A 26,373-nucleotide genomic window follows, 5' to 3' on the forward strand; every position below is an offset into this window, starting at 1 on the left:
GTTTGTGCCAGTCTAAGATTGAGTTTCCGTTCACATAATCACACAACCATCGGGCGTCCTTTGCAATACAATGTAAGAAGGAAATGTTGGCTCACTCATAAATATGGAGAGAGATTTGGAATCATTTCGAGTACCAACTGATGCCGCCATAGGTATAAGAAAAGTTGATTTGCATAAACAAGTCCCACTTATTTCATATCTTGTAGCAAAGGGACATTCGCAGTGACAGTGCGAACGACAATCAAAGAACTACAGTCAAAGAACTACATACATTTTTCGTTCAGCGAGGAACCTAGTTTGACTTTAGCTAAAAACGGAATATAGGAGTAATTAAGAAAATAAATTTTACACCAACTGAATGAAGTATCTTAGCTGATTATCAAATCAAGAAACCGAGAAGTAAATGAAGTATTTTAGTTGATTACTGTCCTCAAATGTTGCTAAATATCAGTTACTTCCATGAGAAAGAACTGATGATGCTGTAGGGCTGCTAACATTCTCCATGCCCCCTACTTGTGTTTTCCCAGTGAGCATATCTATAGCAATTTGAGCAACTTCTGCGAACCAGTCATCCTCTGGAAGTACACTGCACATTTCAATTTTTTTTTTTAATTAGTAACTAATGAACTTTGACAGTGTGAGCTTGTCCATGTTGCCTGTTTCAAGCCCGGATAACAGAGGAGGATTGGAGTAGGTTGAAGTCAGCGTAAAACTAGTGAATCGATGATGAGTCCTTACAATGCAATAACTAATCATGGTGTAATAGAAAGCATTATGATGCAGGGGCTTTGTTTTATTTTCTATCAAATACTGTCAAACCTTTTTATACCTACGTCGTTTGTCTGGATACTCTTTGGCTACTGCAGCGAAATGCTGTTATAGATAATATATAATATAACATAACAATCGGTTCTAAATAAAACTTGACTATTATAGCGAAATGTTGTTATAAAAAGGATGGTTCTTAGAGAGAGGGCTCACTGTACCTGTAAGGATCAATTTTGCTTGCAGCAACTGCTTCAATGGCTCTGCCTATGATGTTTTTGATTACTTGTTGAAGATTTCGAGACAAGTAACGCCCTTGTGAAGCAAAGAGTATCACAAACTCCATATCTAAATAAAACTGAAGGGGCAATAGAGCAGTATTTCAGTTCTCAAGAAAAAAGAAAAAAAAAGGTAACTAACTTGTACACGAAAAAATTTACAAAGACGAAAGAAAACAAATAATATGATAAAAGAACCTGTTGAAGGCCAAGTGGACCTAAAGGCGTTGGCCCTTGCTCAATCTCTTCCCAAAAAGTTTGATCTTCAGAAAGCCATAGAATGATAGTTTCTGTGAGCCTCATCAAAAGAATAGTAGCAAATCTTTCTCTTCCTACAAACATATCTGATGCTATGCTTGCAATTCGAGTCAACTTCCCAAACATTTCCTGATATACTGGAGATGGAAACCACTCTATCTCTTCTGGATTTCCATCCATATTTAGGTACATTTCTGGACTTAAACGAACGCCACCATCTTCCAAGAAAATCAGTTCAAGTGCATGTTGCCTACAAAAGCTGTCACGCAACTGATCAACTAAACGTTGGAGTCTTCGCTTCAGTTCTCTTTGCTCTACAGGACGGGATTGCCTCTCCGTACTTCGTTTAGATGTATCATCTGTCTTATTATTAGATTGTTGTGAAGATGAAAGCTTGCTGGCTGCACGAGGGATTAGCTCATCTGCTAACAATAATGCATTGGCTAGTAAAGCAATCTGTTCGGGTTCTGTCTCAGCCATTCTTACAATTCTATTTACAGATCCTTCAAGGTTCTCATTGTCCACTGAACCAGGTAATGCTTTTATCAACATACTTATGTATGCGTTAAACACTTGCATCACACCTTCCAAAGTTTGCTCAGATAACTGTAAGATTTCAAGAGGACTAATGTCCTCGCAGAGTTCCTGAGAGAATTATCAAGTTTAGTGCCATAAAGAGATTCAGAATATTACATACTATGGAAAGATTACTGAAGAGAGTTCAAAGTATCATCAGAAAATAACAGCTAGGCAAAGTGCATAACAGAAAATTTTTCACCATCCACAGAGAAAAACAAGAATTGGCTATATATGAGATGAAAAGCTAAATGCAAGCAGAGGCGGAGCCAAAAGTTTTAGTTTATGGGTTCTGGACCACAATTATTTTTACTTACTGGGTTCTTGCTAGATTATTTATAGAGATAATTACAGTTGAATGCCTTTGGGTGATCTATGTTACAAAATAGCCAGCAAATATATAGGTTATGTATATTATACTATAATATACATATTGGATACACAAATATATGTATAATATACATAATTAGTGTATTGTATACACAAATGTACATATAATATACATAATTAGTGTATATGTTTTGGAAATTTTGGCTAGCTCCCATAATTAATTTTGGCCCACGGGACAAAAAAGACAAAAGCTACTTACACATATTAAATGAATCTTTTAATACAAATACAAAGTTCGAGTCAAAGCTACTGGGTTCTACCGAACCTGTATCCACCATTGTGGCTCCGCCCCCGAATGCAAGAGTTAGTTATTTTGCTGGTAAAGGACAAAGTTAATCACCTGAACCATTGTGTTGAATCTATGAGCACTGCTTGAGAGCTTTGGCTGGGAGGCAATTACACCAGCAAGAGATGCAGTTCCTAGAGAACGTGACCCAATTGGTGGATAAGTTAGCGACCAATCATCTGCAGCAGCAAGTGCAGCAGTGCACTGCTCAATCCTCTTTATATTGGCATACAGTGCTTGCTCAACACAGGGCTTAAAGATTTTCAATAGAACCGGTGAAAGTGCCAACCCGCGAGCTTCTAGCAGAGAGCAGTGGCCGAGACTTATGTGAACACTCTCAGCAACAGGTCTTAAGCATCCTGATGCTGCTGGTGAAGCTATGACATATCTCTTAATAAGATGAGCGAAATTCTCAGTTTGGTTGACAGCCCAAGTTACTAGCTCAGATGAATAAGAAGGTTCATCATCAAATAAGGTCAAGGAATCATTTGTGGCCTGTGCAATCGTCGAGAAAACAAGCTGCGAAAGAGCAGCACTATATGCTACTCCATGTGAAGTACCTGAAGGCCGAAGACCTTGCATATTACCATGCAACTTCTGCTGGTGAGAACTTAACATTAAGGTATGAGCACGGGGCCCATCACCAAGGCGTTTTAGAGCTTGTACTGCAGAGCGAAGCTCAGCAGCACTGACTGAAGACTGGAAAGAAGCTCCTGCTAACTGTGCTGCTAACTTTTGCTTCTGTTCAGTGATAACTTTCTGCAATGATAATAACGCCGATGGAGTCAATGTCGTCTGTTTACTCTTTGCCATATGTTCACCTTCATCTAGCACATCCAAAACTTCATCGACTCTCTTCTCAGCAAGTAGCACTTCAAGCTTCTCTATAAATTGTCCTAACCAACTCTCAGTATTGGCGGTATCATTGTCGCCATGATTAGACCTATCATCTTGTGTTGAAGCATCAGAGCTAGACAGAGAATCAACATTAATTCCTTCAGCTAAACCATGAACGATTGCTGCTCGAGTAGATAGGAGATTTCTCAAGGCAATAAGCTGTCCTTCAAGATTGGAAATTTCCCTTGATGTGCTGCATATATAAAACGTATAAGACACTTCGATGCACCAACAGCCTAGATACACTGCAAAAGGAGTGATAGTGGTTGTTTCAGACTAAAAATGTTGTGCGATTTTACATATTTCCTGAAAAACAAGAGAAATCAAATTCACAGGCAAAACCTTATGCACCTTTAAACCAAAGTTCAGTTCTAGGCAGAGATATGTGAATAGCTCCTACTAAAGCTCAATGAACATCTAGCTAGAGGAGTGAGATTCACTGCAAGCAATGCTTTAAAATTCTTTTTGTTATGTAAGAGATCTACTTCATGGCAATAAGTCTAGTTTTCATGGCAGATATGTGAACAGATCTTCAAGTTCTAAGAATATCTAGCTATGAAATGTTTTCTTAATTCTTTATAACATATTAACTCGACGACAAGTCTAATATTTTGGTCCTTTACTCCTTTAAATTCCAACTCTGATTTCATTTCCAAATATAATATCATTCATCCCATAGTGGCAAAAAATGTGGATTGATACATGCATAACTGACAATTTTCAAGAACACTCACTGGGTTAAACAGGAAATAAAAATGATTTTACACTTGAAGTCCATATTTATCCTTTTTAATTAGTTGGATAGTTACATATAATCGTTCTATGGCCATATATAACTCACAAACTGTCTGCACATCACAGAGTTGAATTCATTACTTTGAAATAGTATGGCAGAGTTTGCTTACCGTATGAAAGCGGCATAGTTAGCATAAACACTTTTCCTCATTTCCTCTGCAGAAGCCTTCCTCAAGTCCACAAGGTAATGGCATAAATGCCTTATTTCCTGTAAAAAAAAAAAAAAATTCCAAAGATTTCTTTACCTTGCACCTTACTTTTCGGGTGAATCGATTAAATGAACCTCTACAAGATATAACAAATTGCCGTGTTATTTAGAATCACCCATGTATACAGAGGGTCATATACCTCTATTCATTTTGTAAAGACCCCTTTTAACTAATATCTTCCTTACTTTTCAACAAAATAAAGAAACTCCTCCCTTCCCCCTAACCCGAGAAAAAACCATGTGATTTCTCATAAAGCATAGTCGATCTCAAACCTGAATGGCGATACAGGATAACTTGAGTGTAGAAATATTTTAACTATGATAAAAAATAAAAATGCAAATTCTAAGTCACGGTTACGAGTAAATTCTTAGCTTTCGTTATCAAATATGAACATATTTTTTTTTTCTTACTTCAGGAAAACTAGACTAATCACATTATCGAAAATTCAAACTAGCAACACCAAAGAAAAGAAACAATTTTCTCTTTCAAACAGTCAACTAATTCAAACGCTACTTTCCCTGTAACAATTTCGTTTCCCAAATCATATTTAACAAGAATGCACCGATAGCTACGTCTCATAGAACTAGGAAAAACAAATCATAGATCCTGAAGCTTAATCTTTGAACCACAAACAAAGAAAAATGGGTAATGCAATTTGTCAATGTGTGAAGGGGAAATATTAACTCAAACACGGAGGCGAATTTAGGCAGGTTCTACATTGCTTTCAGTTCCAACCACGGATACATATACAAACACACATTTAAAATTTATATATATAATAAACTCACATGCATTCTCACTCTAATTCTGAATTCGCCTCTATAGTATACTCCATCTGGCCTAATATGCATGACACTTTTCGCTTCCGAAAGACAGAGAGAGTATATGAATTTACGTGCATGCATATATATATATATATGCATGGAGATATAAGAAATAACGTAACCTTTTCGCTCATGTGACGACATCGATTAGTGACATAAGAATCAGGATCAAAGGCAGAAGCTTTAAAGACTTTAAGCTTATCACTAAGTGAAAGATCCTTCTCCTCAAAATCAATAGAATCTCCTATACTTGAGGAGAATGAACCTCCATCCATCATTGCCATTCCTCTCGCTGTGTTTGCACTGCCAAAATTATGAAGAAGCTTTGAGGAAAGATTATGAATGTGATCACGAGATCAACACGTGATAGAATTTGGAGGTGGTTTTATCATCACTAGATCACGGGGGACTCGCTCCTAATTACCTTCTTTTCGCTATTTTTTTGTTTTGTCTTATATATATTTTTTTGGTTTTTACACTAGTTTAAAGTTAAAGGCAAAAGATATAATTTTATTCTTATTATGTATCCAAATTATAAGAATGTCTCTAACAGCCCGATTTACCTAAAAGGAAATAAAAGAAAATTTAGGTAAACTGATCTAAACTTCTCTGTTAACTAGGTGAAAAGGAATTTTTTTAAGGTAAATTAAAGCTATTGAATTTGATTATGAAACCTCTATGCATTTGTTTGAAATGGCGATATGTTATACTTTTCAAGTTACCCTTTCTAAACTCGTGTTGTTGATTAATTACTTTAAGATTTTATCTTTACTACATATGTTTTTGTGTACAATGCCTAAATTCAAGGCTAATTTTTTTAAATACTAAAAACAATTTACATTTTCGAACATTTGTTTCCTTATAGCACAAGAAGGCATCGTATTTCCATTTTGGTTCAATTCCTTTGGGAATCCATGGGAAACTTAGGAGTACTTGGAATCAGTGGCAGAACCAGTATTTTCATTAAGGAAATTCAAAATACAAGTGTAATTTTCCGTCGAAGGAAGTTTGAATGAACCCCTTGACCCTACCTAACTCGATCTCCGCCCTGCATGGAATCTAACTAAGAGAAATAAGATGTGAACGAAAAATAATGAGATAAAAAAGATGCAATACAATCAATTATGCATTGGCTAAACCTAGGAACAGAGTCGTCAACGAATCAACAAACAGTCCTGTAACATTTCCTATTTTATACATCTCGAGAAAATTACATAAATAGTCCCCTATCTTTGGTAGTAAATTCAAAATTGTCCCTTAAGTATCAACTTAACAGTTTTAGTCCTTTAACTTTTCCAAAAATAAGCACTTTAGGCCTCCATAAAATATTTACCAAACTCTAATTGTACATTTAATCGGAGTTGTGACAATAGAAAATATTCAATGGGAACTAACATTCAAAGGTACAAAGTTTGTGGTTTATGTTATTTATTATTTTTACTTTTACTTTTTTTAAAAAAAAAAATTACATAGGGGTAAGGGAAATGGGGGAGGAGATGTGCGGATTTGAACCCTCACCAACAAGATGAAAGTTCAGATAGCCAACCAACTGAACTACTAAATCCCTACATGTTATTTTTTATCCATTTCTCAATAAATCATATTCAAAATTTAAAACCCACTTTATTTAAGCTTGTGTTGGAATAAAGAACTTTTCCACCATTAATGACAAAAACAAAGAAAGAAAGAAAGAAAGAAGATGAAGATGAAAGAAGAGGGAAAAGTTCAAAAGATGAAACCCAAGATAAGTCCAATGGGATGCTACGTGGCTTCATCACAGAGAATCACACCAAGTGTGATTGATATATTATACACTGTTGGATGTTTTATTACAGCGGTATGTTTTGGAAACTTCTCTCACGTGCCCAGCACATGAGAGAATAATTGAGCTGTTGATATTGTTAGGGAATACACAATTAGAATAGGACACGTGTATAGTATAGTATATAGCCTATTTTTAGCCTATTTAATTTTCCTTTTATTATTTGTACATATTTAGATGTATAAATACATTTACAGTGAAATGAGAAAGATATAGAGGAATTTTTCCCATCTCAGTCTTCTTCAATTCTTTCATGGTATTAGAGCAATAGCTCGATCCAAGTCTCTTTCAATTTCATCTGCTACAGATTATTTAGAAATAGAAAATGATTGAAACTGCAGATTCTACATCAGCTAATGCTAGAAAAACATTCACTATTGTTCACACTCATCCTTATTACTTGGGCTTCTCCGACTCACTTGGAATAGCCCTGGTCAATACAATATTTGATGGAAGAGGGTTTCCAGAATGGAGGAGATCCATTCTACTATCTCTATCAACCAAAAAGAAACTTGATTTCATAAATGAAGGTTGCAGATCTCTAGATCCAGATACAGCTGAATATGAACAATGGAACTGCTGCAATGATATGGTAATTTCCTGGATTTTGAATGCACTGTCAAAGGATATAGCTGACAGTGTAACGTCATCCAAAATAGCCAAGGACCTGTGGGAAAGTTTGGAGCAAAGGTTTGACAAATCAAATAGGGCCAAACTTAACCACCTGCAAAAGGAACTCTTTGTTTTAGTACAAGGAAATAGTGACATAGATGGGTATTTTACCAAAATCAAAAGAATATGGGATGAATTGGATTCACTAAATGTCATTGTATGTTGTTCATGTGTGTGTACCTGTGAAGGAAAAGATAAACTAACAAAGTCTTTAGAGGATCAAAGATTAATACAATTTTTGATGGGTTTGAATAATGTAAACACACAGGCAAGGGGAAACATTCTCATGATAAATCCCTTACCGCATCAATGCTGCTTATTCTCTCTTATTGCAAGATGAGAATCAGAGAGAAGTGTATGCAAATGCACAGTTCTCCACTGATTCTGCATCATTTGTGGCTATTGGTCAAGGTAAACTTGCAAATAATCAGTTGTTGGCTGAGTTTGTAGCTTTTATGGCAACAGGGCAAGCAAAGAGTGCTCAGAATTCAAATTTCAGCCACAAAGAGGAGGAAATATAACTCAAAAATTCAACAATTCAGGACAAAGATTTGTCAAGCCACAACATAAATTCAAAGGAAAGAAAAAGTACAATCCTAATGTCTCATGTACTCATTGTGAGAAGACGGGCCACACACAAGATTACTGTTGCATACTAATAGGGTTTCTAGATGTTTTTGAATTCACAAAAAGTCAAGGATAGGTGAGGGGAAATGCAACAATTTCACAAGAAGAGGATGATAGGACAACAATTTCACAAAAGGATGATGGGACAACTGGGCAGTGCATTGAAATCAAATGATGACCACAACCAGCAATACACCAAGGGACAAATATCATAAATGACGCATATGTACAAACAGACAAAATTGACGCAGAAAGGAATCAATGCAAATGTTGTAGCTGGTATTATTTTAAAGTATTCGTGTTCATGTTTTGCTAGTCTAAAATCAAGCACCAGAATCATAGATTCAGGTGCTTCAGAATATATGTGTTATAATCCTGATTCTTTCATGTTTCTTATTCCTCTCCCTGTACCTTCGAACATTAGTTTACCTAATTCTTTCAAGGTACGTTTTACTCATACAGGGAGTATCTCTATGTTGCCAGGTCTCATTTTATCTAATGTCTGTCATGTCCCAGATTTTATGTACAATCTTTTCTCTATGCATAAATTATGTGTACAATTCACATGTGATATTCCATTTACATCTAGTAGCTGTCTATTGTAGGGCCTTTCAATGATGAGTCCTCAAGCTTTTGGTGAAGTAAGAGAAGGACTTTTATCTGTTAGAGCCTTCTAGTTCTAAGTCTAGGTGTTTATTTACTACAAATGTAATTTCAATTCTAAAAAGAAGTAATACCAGTCAAGAGTTTGTTTCATTACCTACTTCTATACATGTCAATGTTATCCCTAATGTAAAACTTTGGCATGTAAGATTGCGACATCTCGCATTTTCAGCAATGAAACATTTGCATTTCCTTCATTGTGTTTCAGATTCTAATTTTGTATGTGATGTGTGCCCTAAAGCAAAACAAACTAGGCTTCATTTTCTTGTAGCAACAAAGATGTATAAGGTCTGCCTACTTAGCATTTCAAAGTCCAAATTAAAACATAACAGCATTCCATGATAGTCTAGGTAACTAGCTAGCAAGAGAAAAGGAAGCCTGTTATAATAAGAAAGAGATCCACACCATAGTCTAAGCAAAACAGCCTCTTTCTTTCTTTTTTATAGCAGATTCTAGGCAAACATTAATAATACACACATATTCAGAGGTAAATTTCAAGATTTCAAGGATTCCACTAACAAGGAAATTTCAAAACCTTAAGTTACCCCTTTTAAAGGAAGTTAAACCATTAGAGGTGATTCAAAACCAACAAATGCTAGGAAAGGATCAATTTTGACTTCTAAAGCTAAAACTTTAACAGGCTTCTAAAGGAAGAAATTTAAACTTTTTATAGCAGAATCAGTCTGAGACTATGTCTAGGATTAAAAACCACATCAAATAACTAAACTAGTAGGTAAAGTTGATCCATTATTATTAGACAGGACCATATTCACATCATAAGGAACAAAAGTTACAAGAAAAGGATTAAATACTCAAACCTAATGAACAATATCATACAACAAAGAAACTGGAACTTTAGATAACTTGATATAAATCATATTGAGCTCCAAACAACACCATCTAAATCCCATTTCTTAGTTCTAAATTCTAGAAGGGGAAACAACAAAACAAACCTCGAACATGATTCAAAAACAGGTTCAATCACATTATATCAGTCTTAAACAACATCAACACTTCACTATTAACTAAACTAGGCAGAAATGTATCCAAACTAGTGAAACAACACTTCAAATACACATTTAGATAATAATATAATCATTTAAACTCATATAAAAACTGAAACTGATTTAAATAGCAGGATAGGGATATTACCTCTTGCAAAGGCAACCTAAAGATCAAATGGGGAGATTGAATCAAGCCTTCAGCAACAAACACTTCAAAAACCTTTTACAAGCTTTTTTTTTTCAAGTGTAATGCACTGTTTTTCAGAGTAATCTCCTCTATATTGAAGTAGTATCTATATATCTATTTTAGTAATGTATGTATATATGTAATGTATTTTGGGTAAATTATCAAAAGATTCAAACCCTCATATTCGAGTACTAGGAGCAGCCCTCTCTTTTTTTTCTAGAAAAAAAAATCCCCCTCTAATGTCACATACAATATCTATTTATAGTAGGGAAGAATCTACCCTAGGGACAAAAATGGAAGATTCTAGACTCTTCTACATGAATTTTCCCCCATGCACAAATCAGAATTCAAAATCGAGTAAAACAAAAGGGGATTATATCCTAATCGTACTAATGGCAAAAAAATTTCAAAAATCGCACGAAATAGTACACCTAAGGACAAAGTGATTCCCAATCGGTACATAATAGAAACCACGAACGTACCTAGTCACACAAAAAGACAAAAATCGTACCAAAAACGATCCAAAAGGACAGTTGGAAAATAATCCAAACCTTACATGTCGATATAACAGTACGAGGAGGGTGTTAATCCCTGAGAAAATCACCACACACCATTTCCCTATTGTGGTGTGGTGGCACAAGATGGCTAGAGCCTTATAGGCTCGCCCATGGCATCCCACACCATGGGAAATGGTGGGGAAATACCCACATAGGATCAAAAATGGTGGATGAATGGTGAAATCACGGTGGGACAGTGGTGGCGCCGCCTGGTCGAAACCCTCGCCGCCATCAGTTTCTCTCAAAAGAGAAAGAGATGAAATGTACTTAGGGTAATAAACTGACGGGTTCCAAGTAAAATAAATTTGGGGGGTGGGGTTAAGTATATTATTTACACATTTAAAAAAAATATTATATAGTAAAAAATTAATGCCCCCCGTAAAAATAATATTTTGGCAAGATAAAAATCGTGATACGTCATTTTAAAATACGAGCTTCGAAACGAGCCCAATATTGATATACTTTTGAGCAATATTTAAAAATGGAAACAAATGCGGTAAAAATGAGCGGTAATTCATACGTCGACTTTAATTAACAATTTTTCCGAGTCGGGCGGAGCGGGATATGTATCTTCTTCTCAAATTACGTTTGTGACAGTAAATAACTCGCAACTTCTTGTAATTGTTAATTTTTATGAAAAATAATAATTAAACGTTAATTTTGTAATTTTCTCGGAATTTTTAATTTTGAAGGTGCATCCTTGCTCCGTCTCTGACTCGGGAATTTTGAGAATTAAAATACGCGTCCTATGCGGTGAAAATTAGGTGTCAACAGGCATTTCCTCCTCGTCTATCCATGACATGTAGAACTGCATTAAAGTCCCCACAAATGATCCATGGGACAGTAATCCCAACTGCACACTCAATTAGATTTTCCCATAGAGCCTTCCTTTGATCAAGTGTATTATGACCATAGATAACAGTTAACCTGCGGTCCATATCAGTAGTTGTTCCTCTAACCTGGCAGTGAATGAATTGTACCCCTTGCTTGATAGTGGTAATTCTATACCAGGAGGTCCTCAGATCACCCAAACTCTACCATTTTTGGCATCATTATTGTTGTGTAGCATCTCCCACCCAGGTGCAACATTATTCAGGATGTTTTTTGCTTTATGGTTTTTGACTCTTATTTCTACTATGCCAGCTAATGTGATTCTTTTATTCCTTAAGTACTGCTTGAATTCCTTCTGCTTGTACCTCTTATTCATACCTCTAATATTCCAGATTAAGCAATTCATTGAGAACTAGTCCCCCCTCTATCAAGAAGCAGTGTGGAGACACTAGAACTCAATGGTGATTTTTGTCCCGTACCCTTCTTTGTAGCTGACATTAATTCTGGGAAGTTCTGCGGAGTAAGTTCAGGTGCAGCACTGTAGACTATTGGTGGAGTGACTTAGGCAATACCCCTACTATTGAGTTTAATAGTACCCTGCTATTTGGGAGAGGGGGGGGGGGGGGTATGATTATTGCTACTTGGTACATCAACCACAGGATCAGGAGTAGGCACAACTGGTTGTATGTTCCCTTTAGATTTCCACTCAACTGCAGCTCTCCTGTTATCTCTTCTTCTATTATGTTGGACTGGTGGTGGTGCTTGGGGTTTAGGTTGGGTTGGGCATTTGTGTCCTATAGTCAAGCATCTATCACAGTATTCTGGTTTCCAGTCATAGAGAACTTCTTGTTGGAAGTTGTTACCCTTAGAATCTATAATTGGAAACTCACTAGGTAAGGGCTTAGAGACATTGATTTGAATCAGCATCCTAGCATATGACACTCTCATTTGCTTTGTGGTACACTCATCAGCAAAGAGAGGCTTACCCAGTGCACTTGCTATTCTACTTAGTGACTTTGTTCCTCAAAATGACATAGGAAGCTTGGGGAATTTGACCCTTAATGGAAGTTCTGTAGGGTACTGTTGGGAAAAATCAAACTCAGGGCTCCATGGGTGTAGGATGATAGGTTTGTTGTTAATTGTATAAGGCCCAGAATGAAAAATAGTATTCCTGTCCTCCATAGTATGGAATTTAATTATGTAATAGCCCTCTTCATGATAGTAAAGGTCATGTGTCACTACATTTAACCGATTTGAGCTAATGTACCTTTTCATCATGTTGTAGCCTGGTGTTTCCCTAATGACATAAGCAATTAGGGCTTTGCTCCACTTTTCCATCTCCTCGTCAACCTCTTTTTGCTCCAATTACACCACCATCTGACCATCTATGAGCGTAAGGGGAATGTATTCCCAGACCATAGTTGCTAGTTGATTATTTTGGAATAGATTCGTCCATGGACCTGGATCTGGGAAGAGTGGTTGGGTGGTAGCAGCAGTCTCCATAGCTACTCCTGTTTGGTCCACTTTAGCGTCTTCTCCTGTAGGATTAACTCTATCTACCTGAGTATTATCATTTTGGGTGGTGCTAGGAGTTACCGATGGGGTTAGTACCAATTTCTTCATCACTCTGGTGCTCGTTGACGCTACAGTTACCACTTCCCCAGGGGTGTTCGATTGTTGATCTGGGCTCTGTGAAATTGGGGTGATTTCGGGTTCCGTTGCCATCATCTCTTGTGTCGGGGAACTCATAGAACTGGTGGCTCCTTTGTCAACTAATTCTCCCACCTTTTTGTTTTTCCCCTTTTTCTTGCCTCCGATATTCGATGGATCATTCTTCAGTCGGCCTCGTCCACGTTTTCCAGTTTGTTTGCCTCCTCTCGCCGTGTTTTACGACCACTGACGCAGGTTTACTTATCGTGTACCGAGAGAATGGAGAGAGAAAGTATATGCCTTGAATTCCTTTCAAATTAACACATTAACATAGATGAAGATCGTGGACTGTCATGAAGGCATGGAAAACAAGACAATCAGCAATAATTTGATCCACACAACTCGACACTTTCAAATACAAGATATGGTGGAACCAGAAAGAATCAATCAAAGGATGTACCTAGGCTTGTCTATGGTGTTGTCTATAACAATGAGGGAAATAATGAACGCATGGACAGTAGCAGCACATGTATACTTCTTCTAGGTTTTCAGACCAAAACTAAACATCAGGTTTGTAAGGTCTATAGGTAATAAGCTACACAAATGACTTCCCCTGCCCCAACTTATCATATTGAATCATACAGATTTTAGTAAAAGCTTAATCTTCCTTGTTAAAATGAGTAAGCAGGTGAAACAGTTAAAGTTGGTATTTAAAAAAAAAGAAACAAATAGACCAAATTAGGACTTCCCAGATCAGCATGATTTTGTACAGAACTGAAGGATTAATGATAACCTTCTTCCATACTAGGCAGATTTCAAGACACAGGACATTTTACATGGCAAAGAGGAAAAGGAGATATGTTAGTCCTATTTGAATACACACCTATATGAAATCTAACAACCTAGTTTCTAAACTTTCATCACATGTTTTTATATTCATCATGCAGGACATCACAGACCTTTCGACCATTCCCTAAACAGATTCATGCACATGTTCAGCTAAGGTATTATCAGACTCATATTGTAAACCACATGGCTCATAACATCAAGACAACACTAATAGGTCCCTAGTTTATTTCAAACAGAAAACCATATGTATTTTAGTTAGTCTTACCGTTTTGAAACAGAGGCACAAACTTCATAAGAGGTCATGAACTAGATGCAGACTGACCAAACTAAACATAGGACCACTCTTTAAGACATTGAATAAACTTTAAGACACTTAGCACTCAAGAACATCACATAATTGGAAGGACCATGACCAGATCATAGGGACATGGTTCTAAACATATCACAAATAGGTTATCATTACTTACTCAGACACAACCTAGGAGACTCTGCTAATACTTACATTTAAACAAGTTCATTCAAATAACCCTTACTCTTAACATCTTAATCAAGTGAGGTGGATTAGACTGGGACAGGACTATTATTTAGACAAAACTAATAACTAGGACCGATTCATGTCACATTTCTGGAACAATAGCATGTTTAGACTGACCATCTTATCTCATATATCAAGTCACTAGACATGTATAACCCCAACATTATCAAGTTTAGACAGATATTTGGACAAGTAATTACCACATAACTTTGACACACACATAGTAAATAGATATGTCATCTTAACTAGCATGGAAACCTCTTGAACTGACATCAAAACAGGACTTAAACATCAGGATACTACATTGTATGTTAACTTTTATGCATTCAGATTCAGGTTCCATTTTTAGCAAGTAGGTACTTAAACTAGGTAATCCGCTAAAAAAAAAAAAAAAAAACACTAACAGTCTCACACGAATACATAAAAAGCAGGATAGACATGACTTAACATTGTATACTAGTAAGGACTTAAACATTGTTTCAAGTTCCCAGAGCCTTTATATCATTGACCTAGACCGAGGTGCAAATATTCCTTCCAATAGAGTCTACATCAACATGATAGAGGCATGTATAATCACACAGGAATACTAAGGCAACACACATAGGCTAGTCATCAGGAAAACATGTACATATGAACATGATAGAACACCAAGAAAGCATACAAAACTAGTTATTTGGTTTAGATCATCAATATAGGACAATAAAACATGTATGAACAGCTCAAACAAACATACAAGCTAACCTAAACTATATAAATTAACACTGGTGTATATAGGAACACATGGAGATACTAAGAAAATACTCAGACCAACATTAACAAGCACATGATAGTTTATGAGGCTAAATAGGCACCTGAATCTACATTAAGCCTAGATTAGTTAAAGCAAACATAGGATATGCATCAATGAACTAATTGAAGACTATGAACATGTTGAATTACCACAGATAGTCACTAATCTACATTTTGTCAAGCAGTGAAGTTATACCCCCGAAATAGCTAAACTAAGCCCTATTGAGCTATTTTAAGCTAATCCAAGCATACAGAAACTACTAATGATTAAACCAACCTACTAAGCATACTAACAGCTAACAACTAACAAATAAACTAACAAAACTAATGCATAATTAAAATAAATAAGCATAGCACACATACAAACAAATCAACAACTAAATAAAATAACTAAAAGGAATAGTATTTATGATAAGTTGGCGTTTTACCAACTTATCTCTTCTTTAATCTTAGATTTTTGCTATGTTTGATTGATAAAATAGTGCATTTAATGTCATTTACTTTTATTTTACAGGTTTATGTGATTTAGAAGTGATCGGGAGAGAAAACAAGTGAAAACAAGTCAAAAGAGGCCAAATTGAAGAAAACGGAAAAAGTGCCTAAAAATGCAAAAAGGGGTCAGATTTGCAAAACTGAAAGTTAAGGGCTTATTTTGTCATATTTTGACTTTGGAAAATGGGTAAATTATAAGAGGAAGACTTAGGGGAAATTTCCCACATCTTTGGCCATTCTTTCAAGTGGAGGAACAAGAAACTATACCTAGGGTTTGAAGATTTGGAGCACTAAATGAGAATTTCTTTAACCATTTCTTCAACCCTCGCTTTTATTGTGTATCTAAGTGTGTAGCATTTTATTCCATCACTTTAATCTTGTTTAAAGTTTGGGTTTTTCCTTATGAATTAAACAATTTTTATTTCCAATGAAGTGTGTTAATGTTTCTTTATTTACTCTTCAAGCTTTAATGTCATTTAGTGGTTGCAAACATTAAGCGTGCCATTTTACCTTGCCTTTGCTTGGAAAAGAAAGTAAAGGTTAGGAAAAAAGTAAATAGCAAGGATTTAGAAATTTAAACCTCATCTAATAACTTGAGCTCAGAAGAGGATAGTTAACTTGAGGTTAAATTGATTGTGTTTAGCATCACACTCTAAGGCTTGAAAAAACTTAGGGTGAAATTCATTTATTTGGTTGGAAGACTTTTAATGAGATTTTAGAAATCATTATCTATTAACATAAACTCGCTCTTAGTTGTAAAATTATAAAATACATTAGATCCTTACTGGAGAGTAATTTCTCTTGTTTTCCTTTGCTTGTGAGGCCATTGATCACTTTACCCACTTTCTAGTTAGTTTTATCTTTGTTAGTTTTTAAATCAAAAAAATCAAATATTGAAAGTGTTTGGCTTAGCGTAGTTGGTGATAAATCCTTTACTTTCATAATCGCCTTTATATTGTTCCCTGTGAATTCGACCCCGACTCATAGTGGGGTAAATTGTATTGCGATGGCTGTGTACACTTTCTATTTGAGGAGTGGATTTGGACGTTATCAATTTACCTTTTTTGTGTGCAGCCTTGAGTCAAAATTGGAGTTGGAAGATCCCTTTGCTCCAAAGCTCAGCCACAAACAAAAAAACAAGTTAATTTTTAAACTAAGAGACTCAGCAAATTAAAGGTTCCATCAAAATTGCTAGATCCCTAGGTATATTGAGTCTATTTGCTCTTAATTTTCAAGATTGTGTGTATATATCGAAAAATTGGGACTTGTAAAGTGTGTCTATGTGTTGAGAGTGGGGTTCTTTATATAGAATCCCAAACCCCTCAAAGTGTGGTTCAATTTCGACATGGGACTAACTGGTTTGGTGAATTTTTACAAACCAATAGGAATCCGTTGATAAGAGGAACAAAATGCCAAAATTAATTAAAGATTTCGTCCTCATTTGACCGTAAATGGCAGAAAAAGCAGAAGAGAGAAGTCGTTTAACCTCGTTTGGCTGAGATATGGTGGAGAGAGGATAAAGCATTAACTGCTTTACCCAAAATGGACACACAGGTCCTGTGTAAAGCAAAAACGCGTGGCAACCTTGCTATTTTAGCATTGAAGGTGACGATGGAAAGAGAGAGACACGACGGCTAGGGGTTTTACCCTTCCATCGTAGCAAGACCAAATGAGAGTCTGTTTGGTTGTGTTATACGCATATATGCGTATATTGACTGAACAAAGGGTTGGGGCCGGGTCCAGTCCTTCTTGGACTGGGCTCGGTAAAAAATTAAAGGGGCCTGGCCTAATTTCTCGAAAATAATCAATTAAGGTTTTAAAATGGTTGATTTTGCAAAAGGGGTCACAATTAAATTTTAAAATATTTCGATTGTGGCCATAATTGATGTGTAGAAATTAATCCGTCATTTTAATTATGGCTATCATTAACACATGAATAAATTGAAGATTTCAATTTTAACAAATTAATGCATAAAGTGACTTGGCCATTTCAATTCTAGCCACTTGAATGCAAATGCAATTGATGTTGAACAAATTATAAAATTGAGACGTAATTGATCATCTACTCAATTAATTGAATTACTTGATTTAACGGAGTAAAATACTTACCAATTTGACATTAATAGCTTTAAAACAATTAGTTGAATAATTGTTCTCATTATTTTGCATTAAATGTGTGATAAATACATTTGAAATTCTTGAAAATATACCCAATATACCCGATGATATACACTAGTATACTTGATAATATTTTGCCAAATGAAATGACAAAATGTCGCCAGAATAATTTTGTAAAGTCATTTTCAATTTGTAAAGTGTATATTTTTCTCCGTTTGTGACTCAAGAACTCCGAATAATTGAATAAAATTATTGGTGGGCAAATATCAGGTGCCAACAGTTAGGGAATACACAATTAGAATAGGACAAGTGTACAGTCTAGTATATAGCCTATTTAATTTTGCTTTTATTATTTGCATAGATTTAGATGTATAAATACATGTACAGTGAAATGAGAAAGATATAGAGAAAATTTTCCCATCACAGTCTTCTTCAATTCTTTCAACTTGTTCAACAATGGTGGATTGCCTTAAAATCTGATTTTTACCACCCAAATGAATTTGGTTTGTTGAACTAATGTTTGAGTCACAATTATTGATTCAAAGATTGAGTTAAAAGCTTGAATTTTCTTCAGAAAAGAAACTGAATAGCGACTTTGAGAATCTATTTGGTTGAATGTTGAATCGTAGCCTATTGTTTTTGGTATACAACTTTGCAAAGTTGTAAATAGGCCACCTAGTTGCAATATATATATGTGTGTAAACAGTTAATAGGGGTGTCAAAGCTATTTTGAAAACCGACCGAATCGAACCTAACGGAACTTGTTGTTAGGTTTTTCTTAGTGAAATTGTATGGTCTTATTTAAACTTATAGATGTACCGAATAATTAGGTAGGTTTTTTATTTTACAAGAAGACCCCGAAAATACCGAACCGAACTGAATAAATATATATATGTATAAAATGTATTTTATATGTTAAGTGTAAACACAAATCATTAAAAAATATTTTCCTTGTGCCTTGGGGAGGATGAAAAGTAGGGAAAAGGATACTATGTGTCCAATGGCCCAAAGTAATGTCATATTTGGCTAATATTTGGGCCTAATACCCCCGAGTTAATTGCAAAAATAATGCTTAAAAAATGGCCGGCCACGAAATCCGGCGCTTTTTAAAAAAAAAAAAAATCGCCACTAAAGGCTCTTTCGGAAAAATCGAGGCTTTTTAGTGGCAATTAAAAAGGTCACCACTAAAGGTTAAATATCCCAAAACATGTATAATATGTGTATATTTAGTAAGAAATATCCCAAAATATGTATAATATGTATATATTTAGTAGTATATACAAGAATGATACAGTTTATATACATATACATTTTATATACAAGAATGATACAGTTTATATACATATGCTGGAATTAATTATACATTTATTATACACATATTATACAATAATGATATGATATTTTTTTTTTACATATACAATAGTGATACATATTATATACCACAATATACGGTTTCTATGATACATTTTTTATACGTATGATACACTTTCTATACAAGACTGATACAATTTATATATACATGCTGGAATTATATATACACTTTCTATACAAAAATAATACATACCTTAGTGATTCATATTTTATACAGTTTCTATACATTACAGATAGGTACTGATACATATTTTTATACACAAATGATACATATTATATACAAAAATGATACATACCTTAGTGATTCATATTACAGTTTCTATACATTACAGATAAGTATTGATATATATTTTTATACACAAATGATACATATTATATACAAAAATTGCCTCATATGTGTATATTTAGTAAGAAACATCCCAAAATATGTATAATATGTGTATATTTAGTAGTGGATACAAGAATGATACAGTTTATATACATATGCTGGAATTATATATACACTTTATATACAAGAATGATACAGTTTATATACATATCTTTAAATTAATTATACATTTATTATATATAAATTATACGTTAATTATACATTTATTATACACATATTATACAATAATGATATGATTTTTTTTTTTTACATATACAATAGTGATACATATTATATACCACAATGATGCGGTTTCTATGATACATTTTTTATACGTATGATATACTTTCTATACAAGACTGATGCAGTTTATATACACATGCTAGAATTATATATACACTTTTTATACAAAAATGATACATATTATATACAAAAATGATACAATTTTTTATTCTATAATACAAATTATATACACAAATGATACATATTATATACAAAATGATACGTACCTTAGTGATTCATATTTTATACAGTTTCTATACATTACAGATAGGTACTAATACATATTATATGCAAAAATCGGCTCAGAGTTTTTTGGGATATTTCTTACTAAATATACATATATTATACATGTTTTGGGATATTTAACCTTTAGTGGTGATTTTCTTAATTGCCACTAAAAAGCCTAATTTTCCTGTAGCAGAGTTTTGTGGCGACTAAAAGTCGCCACACTTTTAAAAAAAAAAAAAACCCTTGGGCTGTTGGACCAGCCAACCTTTAGTGGTGACTTTTTAAATCTTTTGTGGCGACTTTTAGTCGCCAAAAATTCGCCACAAAAGGCTTGCTACAGATTTTGGCTACCAGATAGGAATAGTTTATGGGCTAATTTTTGGATTTGGGAATAGATGGGCTGGCGCGTGGATTATTTATGGCCCAGCGGCCATTTGTGTCCTTTTCGCTTAAAAGTACTATTAAAACCTACCCTACCATTATAAAACAAAAAATTACACGTTATTGACCTGAGTTTAGTATTATTGAACCAAAAAACACTCAATTACACGAAGGTGACTCATGAAGATGCCGACATACCAGATCATTAATTTATATAGTTTTTTTTTTTTTAATTTTTATAAAATACGTAGTTTTTACTTAAGGTTTTCTTTTTAGAAGAAACAAAAAAGAATATGATGAAGCTTAGTTGCTTAAGGATTGAAATTGAGTTAAAATATTAAGATACTCCCATCAACACGTAAATGCAGCAAAATATTTATTCAAAAATCCAGCAGAAAGAACAATATGTTTATCAAAGTTGATTTTGTTTGGCTTATTCTTTAAAGTTTATTGTTTATTTTATATAGTGATTTAAAAATAATCGAATCATACTGATATTGAAAAAATATTGACATGATTGGAACGGTTTCAAAAAATCTAATTTTGATTATAATCAATAGACTAACCCAAAAATAGGTATGATATACTTTTTAGAAAATAACTGAACGAACCGTACAACTTTTAAATTATACTCCCTCTATTTCAATTTGTTTGAACCTATTTCCTTTTTAGTCCGTGTCAAAATGAATGACCTCTTTAAATTTGGAAACAAATTCACTTTATGAATGATTCTACACAAATTTTCAGGCTTATTTTGAACCACAAGTTTCAAAGTCTTATCCTCTTTCTTAAACGTCGTGCCCAGTCAAATGAGTTCATATAAATTGAAACGGAGGGAGTATGTAATTTCTCTTATTTTAATAAAATAGGGGACACTTTGAAAATGACATAGCATTATCTTTCCAAGTTAGTTGGACAATAGGATCACCAACTAATTTTTTTAATTCCATTAGTCATAGACTTGTATTACAATTTGTATAAGGTCATTCAACTAGTTCTTCCCCGCTAGTTCCACTTTTTTCAGACGAAGAAGGGACAAAGTTGACCCATCAGCTCCTCTGCGTTTACTTTCAATTAATGGATAAATGATTGTTGTCAGATGGTTGATCGTTGTTCCACATATTTTTTCCTCATATTTTCGCAGATATACTGTCAAAACTCCAACATTCCCTCATGGCTTCCCAAATTCAATCTGTCCAAAAAAGGAAATATGATGCATTCCTGAATTTTAGACGACAAGACTTCGAGGGAAGCTTTGTTGCAGATCTTTACAAACGTCTGGAAGGCATAGGAATCCATGCATTCAAACACGATTTCGAACTTGAAAGCAGAGAACCAATTATTTCAAAAGAAATCTTGGAAGCCATAGAGGAATCAAGAATTGCCATTACCATATTTTCTTTGGACTATGCTTCTTCAACCTGTTGCTTGGAAGAACTCACTAAGATCATGAAGTGCGTTGATCACAACAAAGGACAGGAATCCTTCTTGGTTTTCTATAAAGTTGAGCCATCATATGTATTGCGACCAATCGGCACCTTTGCTGTAGCATTAGCCAAACATGAGGCTGATCTCAAGGGTACTGATTTGGAGAAGGTGCAGAGGTGGAAGGACGCTCTCCATAAAGCAGCTGACATGGCGGGATTAAAAGATTATTTTTCTGGAGCTGAACTTGCCCGTTGGTGAGTAGTAGCTCAATAGAACAGTTCAATTTTTGCGAGACATGTTCATCTGCATATTGTTTGAAATTAACAAATTTAACTTCGAGATAATTGAAGAAAAGAATACTACTAGGTGATTTCTTCCCATTTGTTCTATCCTTGGTAACCAATGTTACTTGATACCTATTGCTGGTGGGAGGTGGCAGATATCCGTGGAATTAGTGGAGTAGAGCGCAAGCTGGTTATAAAAGAAAAAAGATCAAAGAAAATTGGTCTGTTTATTTATATATTTTTCTGAAAAAGCATAAACGATCAGTTACACAGCTCCTGAGCGCAGGAAATGGAGGACTACCTTAGAACTGTGGTTCCAATTATGGTAGAGATGACACTTAGTAGTTGACTACCCATCTACCTAAGTTTTGGTGGGTCGGCAATAAAAAGATCAGTTACCCCCTATTTGGATGGTTTTTTCCGTGGTTTATTAATGTATTGTTTCCTATTAAATCATGTTTGTTTTCATTGTTTTTAAAATTATATTGTATGGTGTTCTAAACCCGTTGTAATTTCATGGTTATATAATCATGAAAAAACTCAAATTTTGTAACCATGAATTTGGTGGTTTTTGCGTGGTTACGTATTTTATTTCCCCATTATACACCCACTCACCTCCATCACACCCACTCCAACCCCACTCACCTCCATCACACCCACTCCAACCCCTACCCTCTGCCACCCAACCCCACCATCCCACCCCCACCAACCCCACCCTTCCTGCCACCCACCACCCCACTACCTCCACCCCCACACCCACCCTACTACCCCACCACCACCACCCACCCACTGCACCATCCACCCACTGTTGAACCCCACCCACCACCTATTATTCTTTAAAGTTCTATTTTATTCCTTATCTTAGTTTTATTAATATATAAATTAGTTTGTAATTAAGGGTTAAGGGTATTTTAGTAAACTTATATATTATTATACAGTACCATACAACTGGCTATGCTATTAAAGCTCTCTTTTTTATATCTGTAAAATGAAGGATATGCGACTAAAGCCTTTGGACAAAGTACCTTTTAGATGAACTCCCTAACAGGCAGGGGCGGACCTATGCCCAATATAATGGTGCTCTAGCACCCGTTAAACCCGACACAGACTAGGTATAGTTATATAAAAAATATATGAAAATTGGGTATAAAAACTCAAAAAGCACCCTAGAAACCAAAAACATGGCTGGGTGCTTTGGTTTCCAGGTGGAACTTTAAAGATTTAGGTGGCCAGGAACCTGGGTTCAAACCTCTACTAAGGATTTTATTTTCCTTAATTTTAATAAGACACCCACGACCCTTAGATCCTGGGTCCGCCACTGCTAACAGGTGATGGGTTGGGGTAGATTTCAACATAGAGAACTGTGAAGCTGGCTACGACTTTGACTTAAGTTATGCTTTTGATACGAAGGAAATGTTTTCCAGCAAAATAAGTGGGTTTCTTACTTATTTTTCTTGTGTTCGGTATATAAGAAAAAATACTATCCTAAAAGCATTTATATATAAGCTAGACAAATACTATGGGAAGTGGGGGGTGGAAGTGAAGATGAGGTCTATTGGAGGGTCAAGAGAACACAATCAATGTGGAATGTAACTTTTGGAACTTGTACTTCCACTAGTGAAGTCATTTTCTTCACTTTTAAAGAACTTATTTTCCTAGAGAAAATGTTCTCCAAAAAATTTGGCCAACCGAACATGGGAAAGAATACACCCTTTGGCTGTAGTTCTGAAGTTCCTAGCTTAGATCTAGGAATTAGGTCATGTGAAGTTGTATAATTTGCATGTCATTTGAATTCCTCCTTTTTTGATCACTACGCCTACTGTCAGCTGCACACTGTGACAGAATAATTTATCTCAGACTATTAGTACTTCATAAATCTATTATCTACTAGTTCATATCTCAAAAATATATGCCCCATCTAAATTTGACTAAGTGTATTACAAAACTATTCAGTTTGACTACGTTGAAATTTATACTCCATATCATAATGGAGTAACATGGTCACTGTCACTGAGAATGCATATAGCCGTTGCCAAGTTGTTTGGGACTGAGACGTAGTAGTAGTTGTTATATATTTATCTTTTGAATGTAACTTTTTCCCTTTCTTATGAATAAGTTCAATTTTATTCATTTTCCAGTCAAGGGTTGCTGGAACTGTACATTACAAGTACAAAAACTCCATTCATTTACTGTATATTTAATGAGCAGCGGAAGTCTATCATTTTATCTATCACGTACATTTGTCATCCTACTCAATAAGGCTAGCAATAATATGCATTTGAATTTTTATCCAAGTATACTTTTTTTCCTTCAAATAGTCTTTGATTTGTCTCCTCCATTTCACCTAACCTTGTGCTTGCAGGGATAGTGTTCCATGTGTTTTTTGAGTTCCTTCTGACTTCTTTCCTGTACCATCATAGTAGAAGTTATTTAGTTGTTCTGGGCATGCACCATCGTGTCCCAACTGCACAATAGTGGATGATAGGGTGATTAGTATCCTCATATCCTTCTTCACACAGGACATATCAATAGCAACCTCTGCAGATTGCGTTGGGACATACAGGCTGCATGTACTACCAGCTAAGCGAAGCATATAGTGGATGATAGGATGATTAGTATATGTTAGAATAGGAATAGGAATAGGAATAGGATTTCATATACTCTCCTACATGGAAAAGGATTATAATTTGAGAGTCATTTAGTTGAACCAACTTCTCCAGGAGTTGAAATGCGCCAGAGTTGAACATATGTAGTTGATATGTAACTATCAAACTCTTCCAATTGCTTCAAATCCAGTATCTCTGAAAGAGCAACCGATAGAGGTAAATTTTCATTTATTAGGAAGAAGATTGAATCGGATGCATTATCACTAGCTTTGTAAGCTCAAAAAACTGATTAGCAGATAAACCCCTTAGAGGTCCCCTGATTGGATAAAAAATATTGAGCTTCTGACATGTATCCTCCAGCTTGTGGAGACTTTTGAATCATTGTAGATATGATTAGGCCATGAATAGGTGAACTGATATTAGTAGGAGATAGTTAAGGTTAATTTGATTGCCTGATGTAATTATGCCCAGAGTTGTGAATTTACGGAAGTTGTAACAGACGTAAGTATAAATTTTTTATCAGAATCTCCAGTAACTTTTCAATCTCTCCTCCCTACTTTCTTAAGCACCAAGTGTAAATAATATTTTCTCTCTTTCATATTTGAAAGGTTAGTTGTTTTCATATATTGCTTACGTCATTACCAGTTAGTATCCTTGGATAAGTTTCATCTCCATTTGTCCCTTCTTTCTTTTCCTCATTTGAGAAACTAGGTCTTAATGATTGTTGTATGTTAGATGGAGGAACTGCTTGTGGAGCTTGGGTAGTCTACCTTCTTGGTGGTTGAATTTTGTTATGCGAGTAGTTACTGATATTTCCAGCAAATATTGAATTGCTTGGTCTCAGTTCATCGAGCTTGTAATTCGTCTATGGTTGACTCAAATCATTGAACTTTCTAGCCCAAATTGGTAAATCTAGAGCAAATATGAGAAACAAACTCCTCATTATCTGCAAATAAGCTGACAAATGAGTTCTAGATCGAGCTTTGAAAGAAGTATTTTGGGTGGAGCTCAAGCTAAATAAGTATTATACGAGATTGGCTTCAATGATTTGAAGCTGCAGCTAAACACCAAATACTCTGCAATAACATCTCTTATGAAAGTCAAGTAAGGGATTGAAGTGTTTCTTAGGTGAGGATGTGAGGAATGGGTGGCAAGACAACTCTTCTAAAAGAAAGAAGAGAAATTGACAATATCTGTTGTCAACTAATTGGGGTGTTGGTTCTTTTGGCAAATGTTAGAGAAGTTAATGTTGCTTTTGCTGGAACTTGAGTATTGCTTTTCGCTTCCTCATCATCTATTATGTTTCATATTTTTATTGTTATGATATATATTCTATTTGACACAGGGACAAT

General features: G+C 35.0%; 3 protein-coding genes and 1 long non-coding RNA gene across 5 annotated transcripts in view; 2 read left to right on the forward strand and 2 right to left on the reverse strand.

Moving 5' to 3' along the window:
• Positions 1 to 145: 145 nt before the first annotated feature.
• LOC132059789 (exocyst complex component EXO84A-like) lies at positions 146 to 5,633 on the reverse strand. Of its 2 annotated transcripts, none has more exons than XM_059452571.1 (6): positions 5,401 to 5,633; positions 4,356 to 4,453; positions 2,608 to 3,643; positions 1,242 to 1,946; positions 987 to 1,123; positions 146 to 586 (listed from the first exon to the last, which is right to left on the reverse strand). In XM_059452571.1, exons 1-6 carry the CDS (start codon positions 5,560 to 5,562, stop codon positions 448 to 450), a joined length of 2,277 nt encoding a protein of 758 aa, XP_059308554.1. In that variant the 5' UTR covers positions 5,563 to 5,633; the 3' UTR covers positions 146 to 447. The 2 variants fall into 2 exon arrangements, with proteins under 2 accessions (XP_059308554.1, XP_059308555.1); XM_059452572.1 differs by having other exon boundaries at positions 2,608 to 3,695; positions 5,401 to 5,442.
• A 1,583-nt stretch (positions 5,634 to 7,216) lies between these two features.
• On the reverse strand, positions 7,217 to 17,617 carry LOC132060805 (uncharacterized). Its single transcript, XR_009416032.1, has 2 exons — positions 17,443 to 17,617; positions 7,217 to 7,824 (listed from the first exon to the last, which is right to left on the reverse strand). It is a non-coding gene; the product is annotated as an uncharacterized LOC132060805 (long non-coding RNA).
• Positions 17,618 to 21,745: 4,128 nt separating this feature from the next.
• LOC132060806 (disease resistance protein Roq1-like) lies at positions 21,746 to 25,529 on the forward strand. Its single transcript, XM_059453722.1, has 2 exons — positions 21,746 to 22,385; positions 25,136 to 25,529. The coding sequence occupies exons 1-2, from the start codon at positions 21,877 to 21,879 to the stop codon at positions 25,140 to 25,142; spliced, it is 516 nt and encodes a 171-aa protein (XP_059309705.1). The 5' UTR covers positions 21,746 to 21,876; the 3' UTR covers positions 25,143 to 25,529.
• Positions 25,530 to 25,756: 227 nt separating this feature from the next.
• Positions 25,757 to 26,373, forward strand: part of LOC132061377 (disease resistance protein RPV1-like) — a 15,341-nt gene continuing 14,724 nt past the window's right edge. The window contains exon 1 of the mRNA XM_059454208.1: positions 25,757 to 25,782. Coding sequence (XP_059310191.1) covers positions 25,757 to 25,782 — 26 coding nt within the window. The remainder of the gene's footprint in view (positions 25,783 to 26,373) is intronic.

Source organism: Lycium ferocissimum, chromosome 6 (genome assembly GCF_029784015.1).
Source record: "Lycium ferocissimum isolate CSIRO_LF1 chromosome 6, AGI_CSIRO_Lferr_CH_V1, whole genome shotgun sequence".
In the NCBI taxonomy this organism is placed as follows: Eukaryota; Viridiplantae; Streptophyta; class Magnoliopsida; order Solanales; family Solanaceae; genus Lycium; species Lycium ferocissimum.

What these genes read in the sequence shown, in the direction of transcription:
- LOC132059789 (XM_059452571.1), bottom strand. Translation starts at nt 5,562, where the DNA reads ATGGCAATGATGGATGGAGGTTCATTCTCCTCAAGTATAGGAGATTCT. An exon ending in AACTATGCCGCTTTCATACG is followed by an intron (nt 3,644 to 4,355) that starts GTAAGCAAACTC and finishes TTATATATGCAG; the next exon opens with CACATCAAGGGAAATTTCCA. An exon ending in AGCAAAATTGATCCTTACAG is followed by an intron (nt 587 to 986) that starts GTACAGTGAGCC and finishes TGAAATGTGCAG; the next exon opens with TGTACTTCCAGAGGATGACT.
- LOC132060806 (XM_059453722.1), top strand. Translation starts at nt 21,877, where the DNA reads ATGGCTTCCCAAATTCAATCTGTCCAAAAAAGGAAATATGATGCATTC.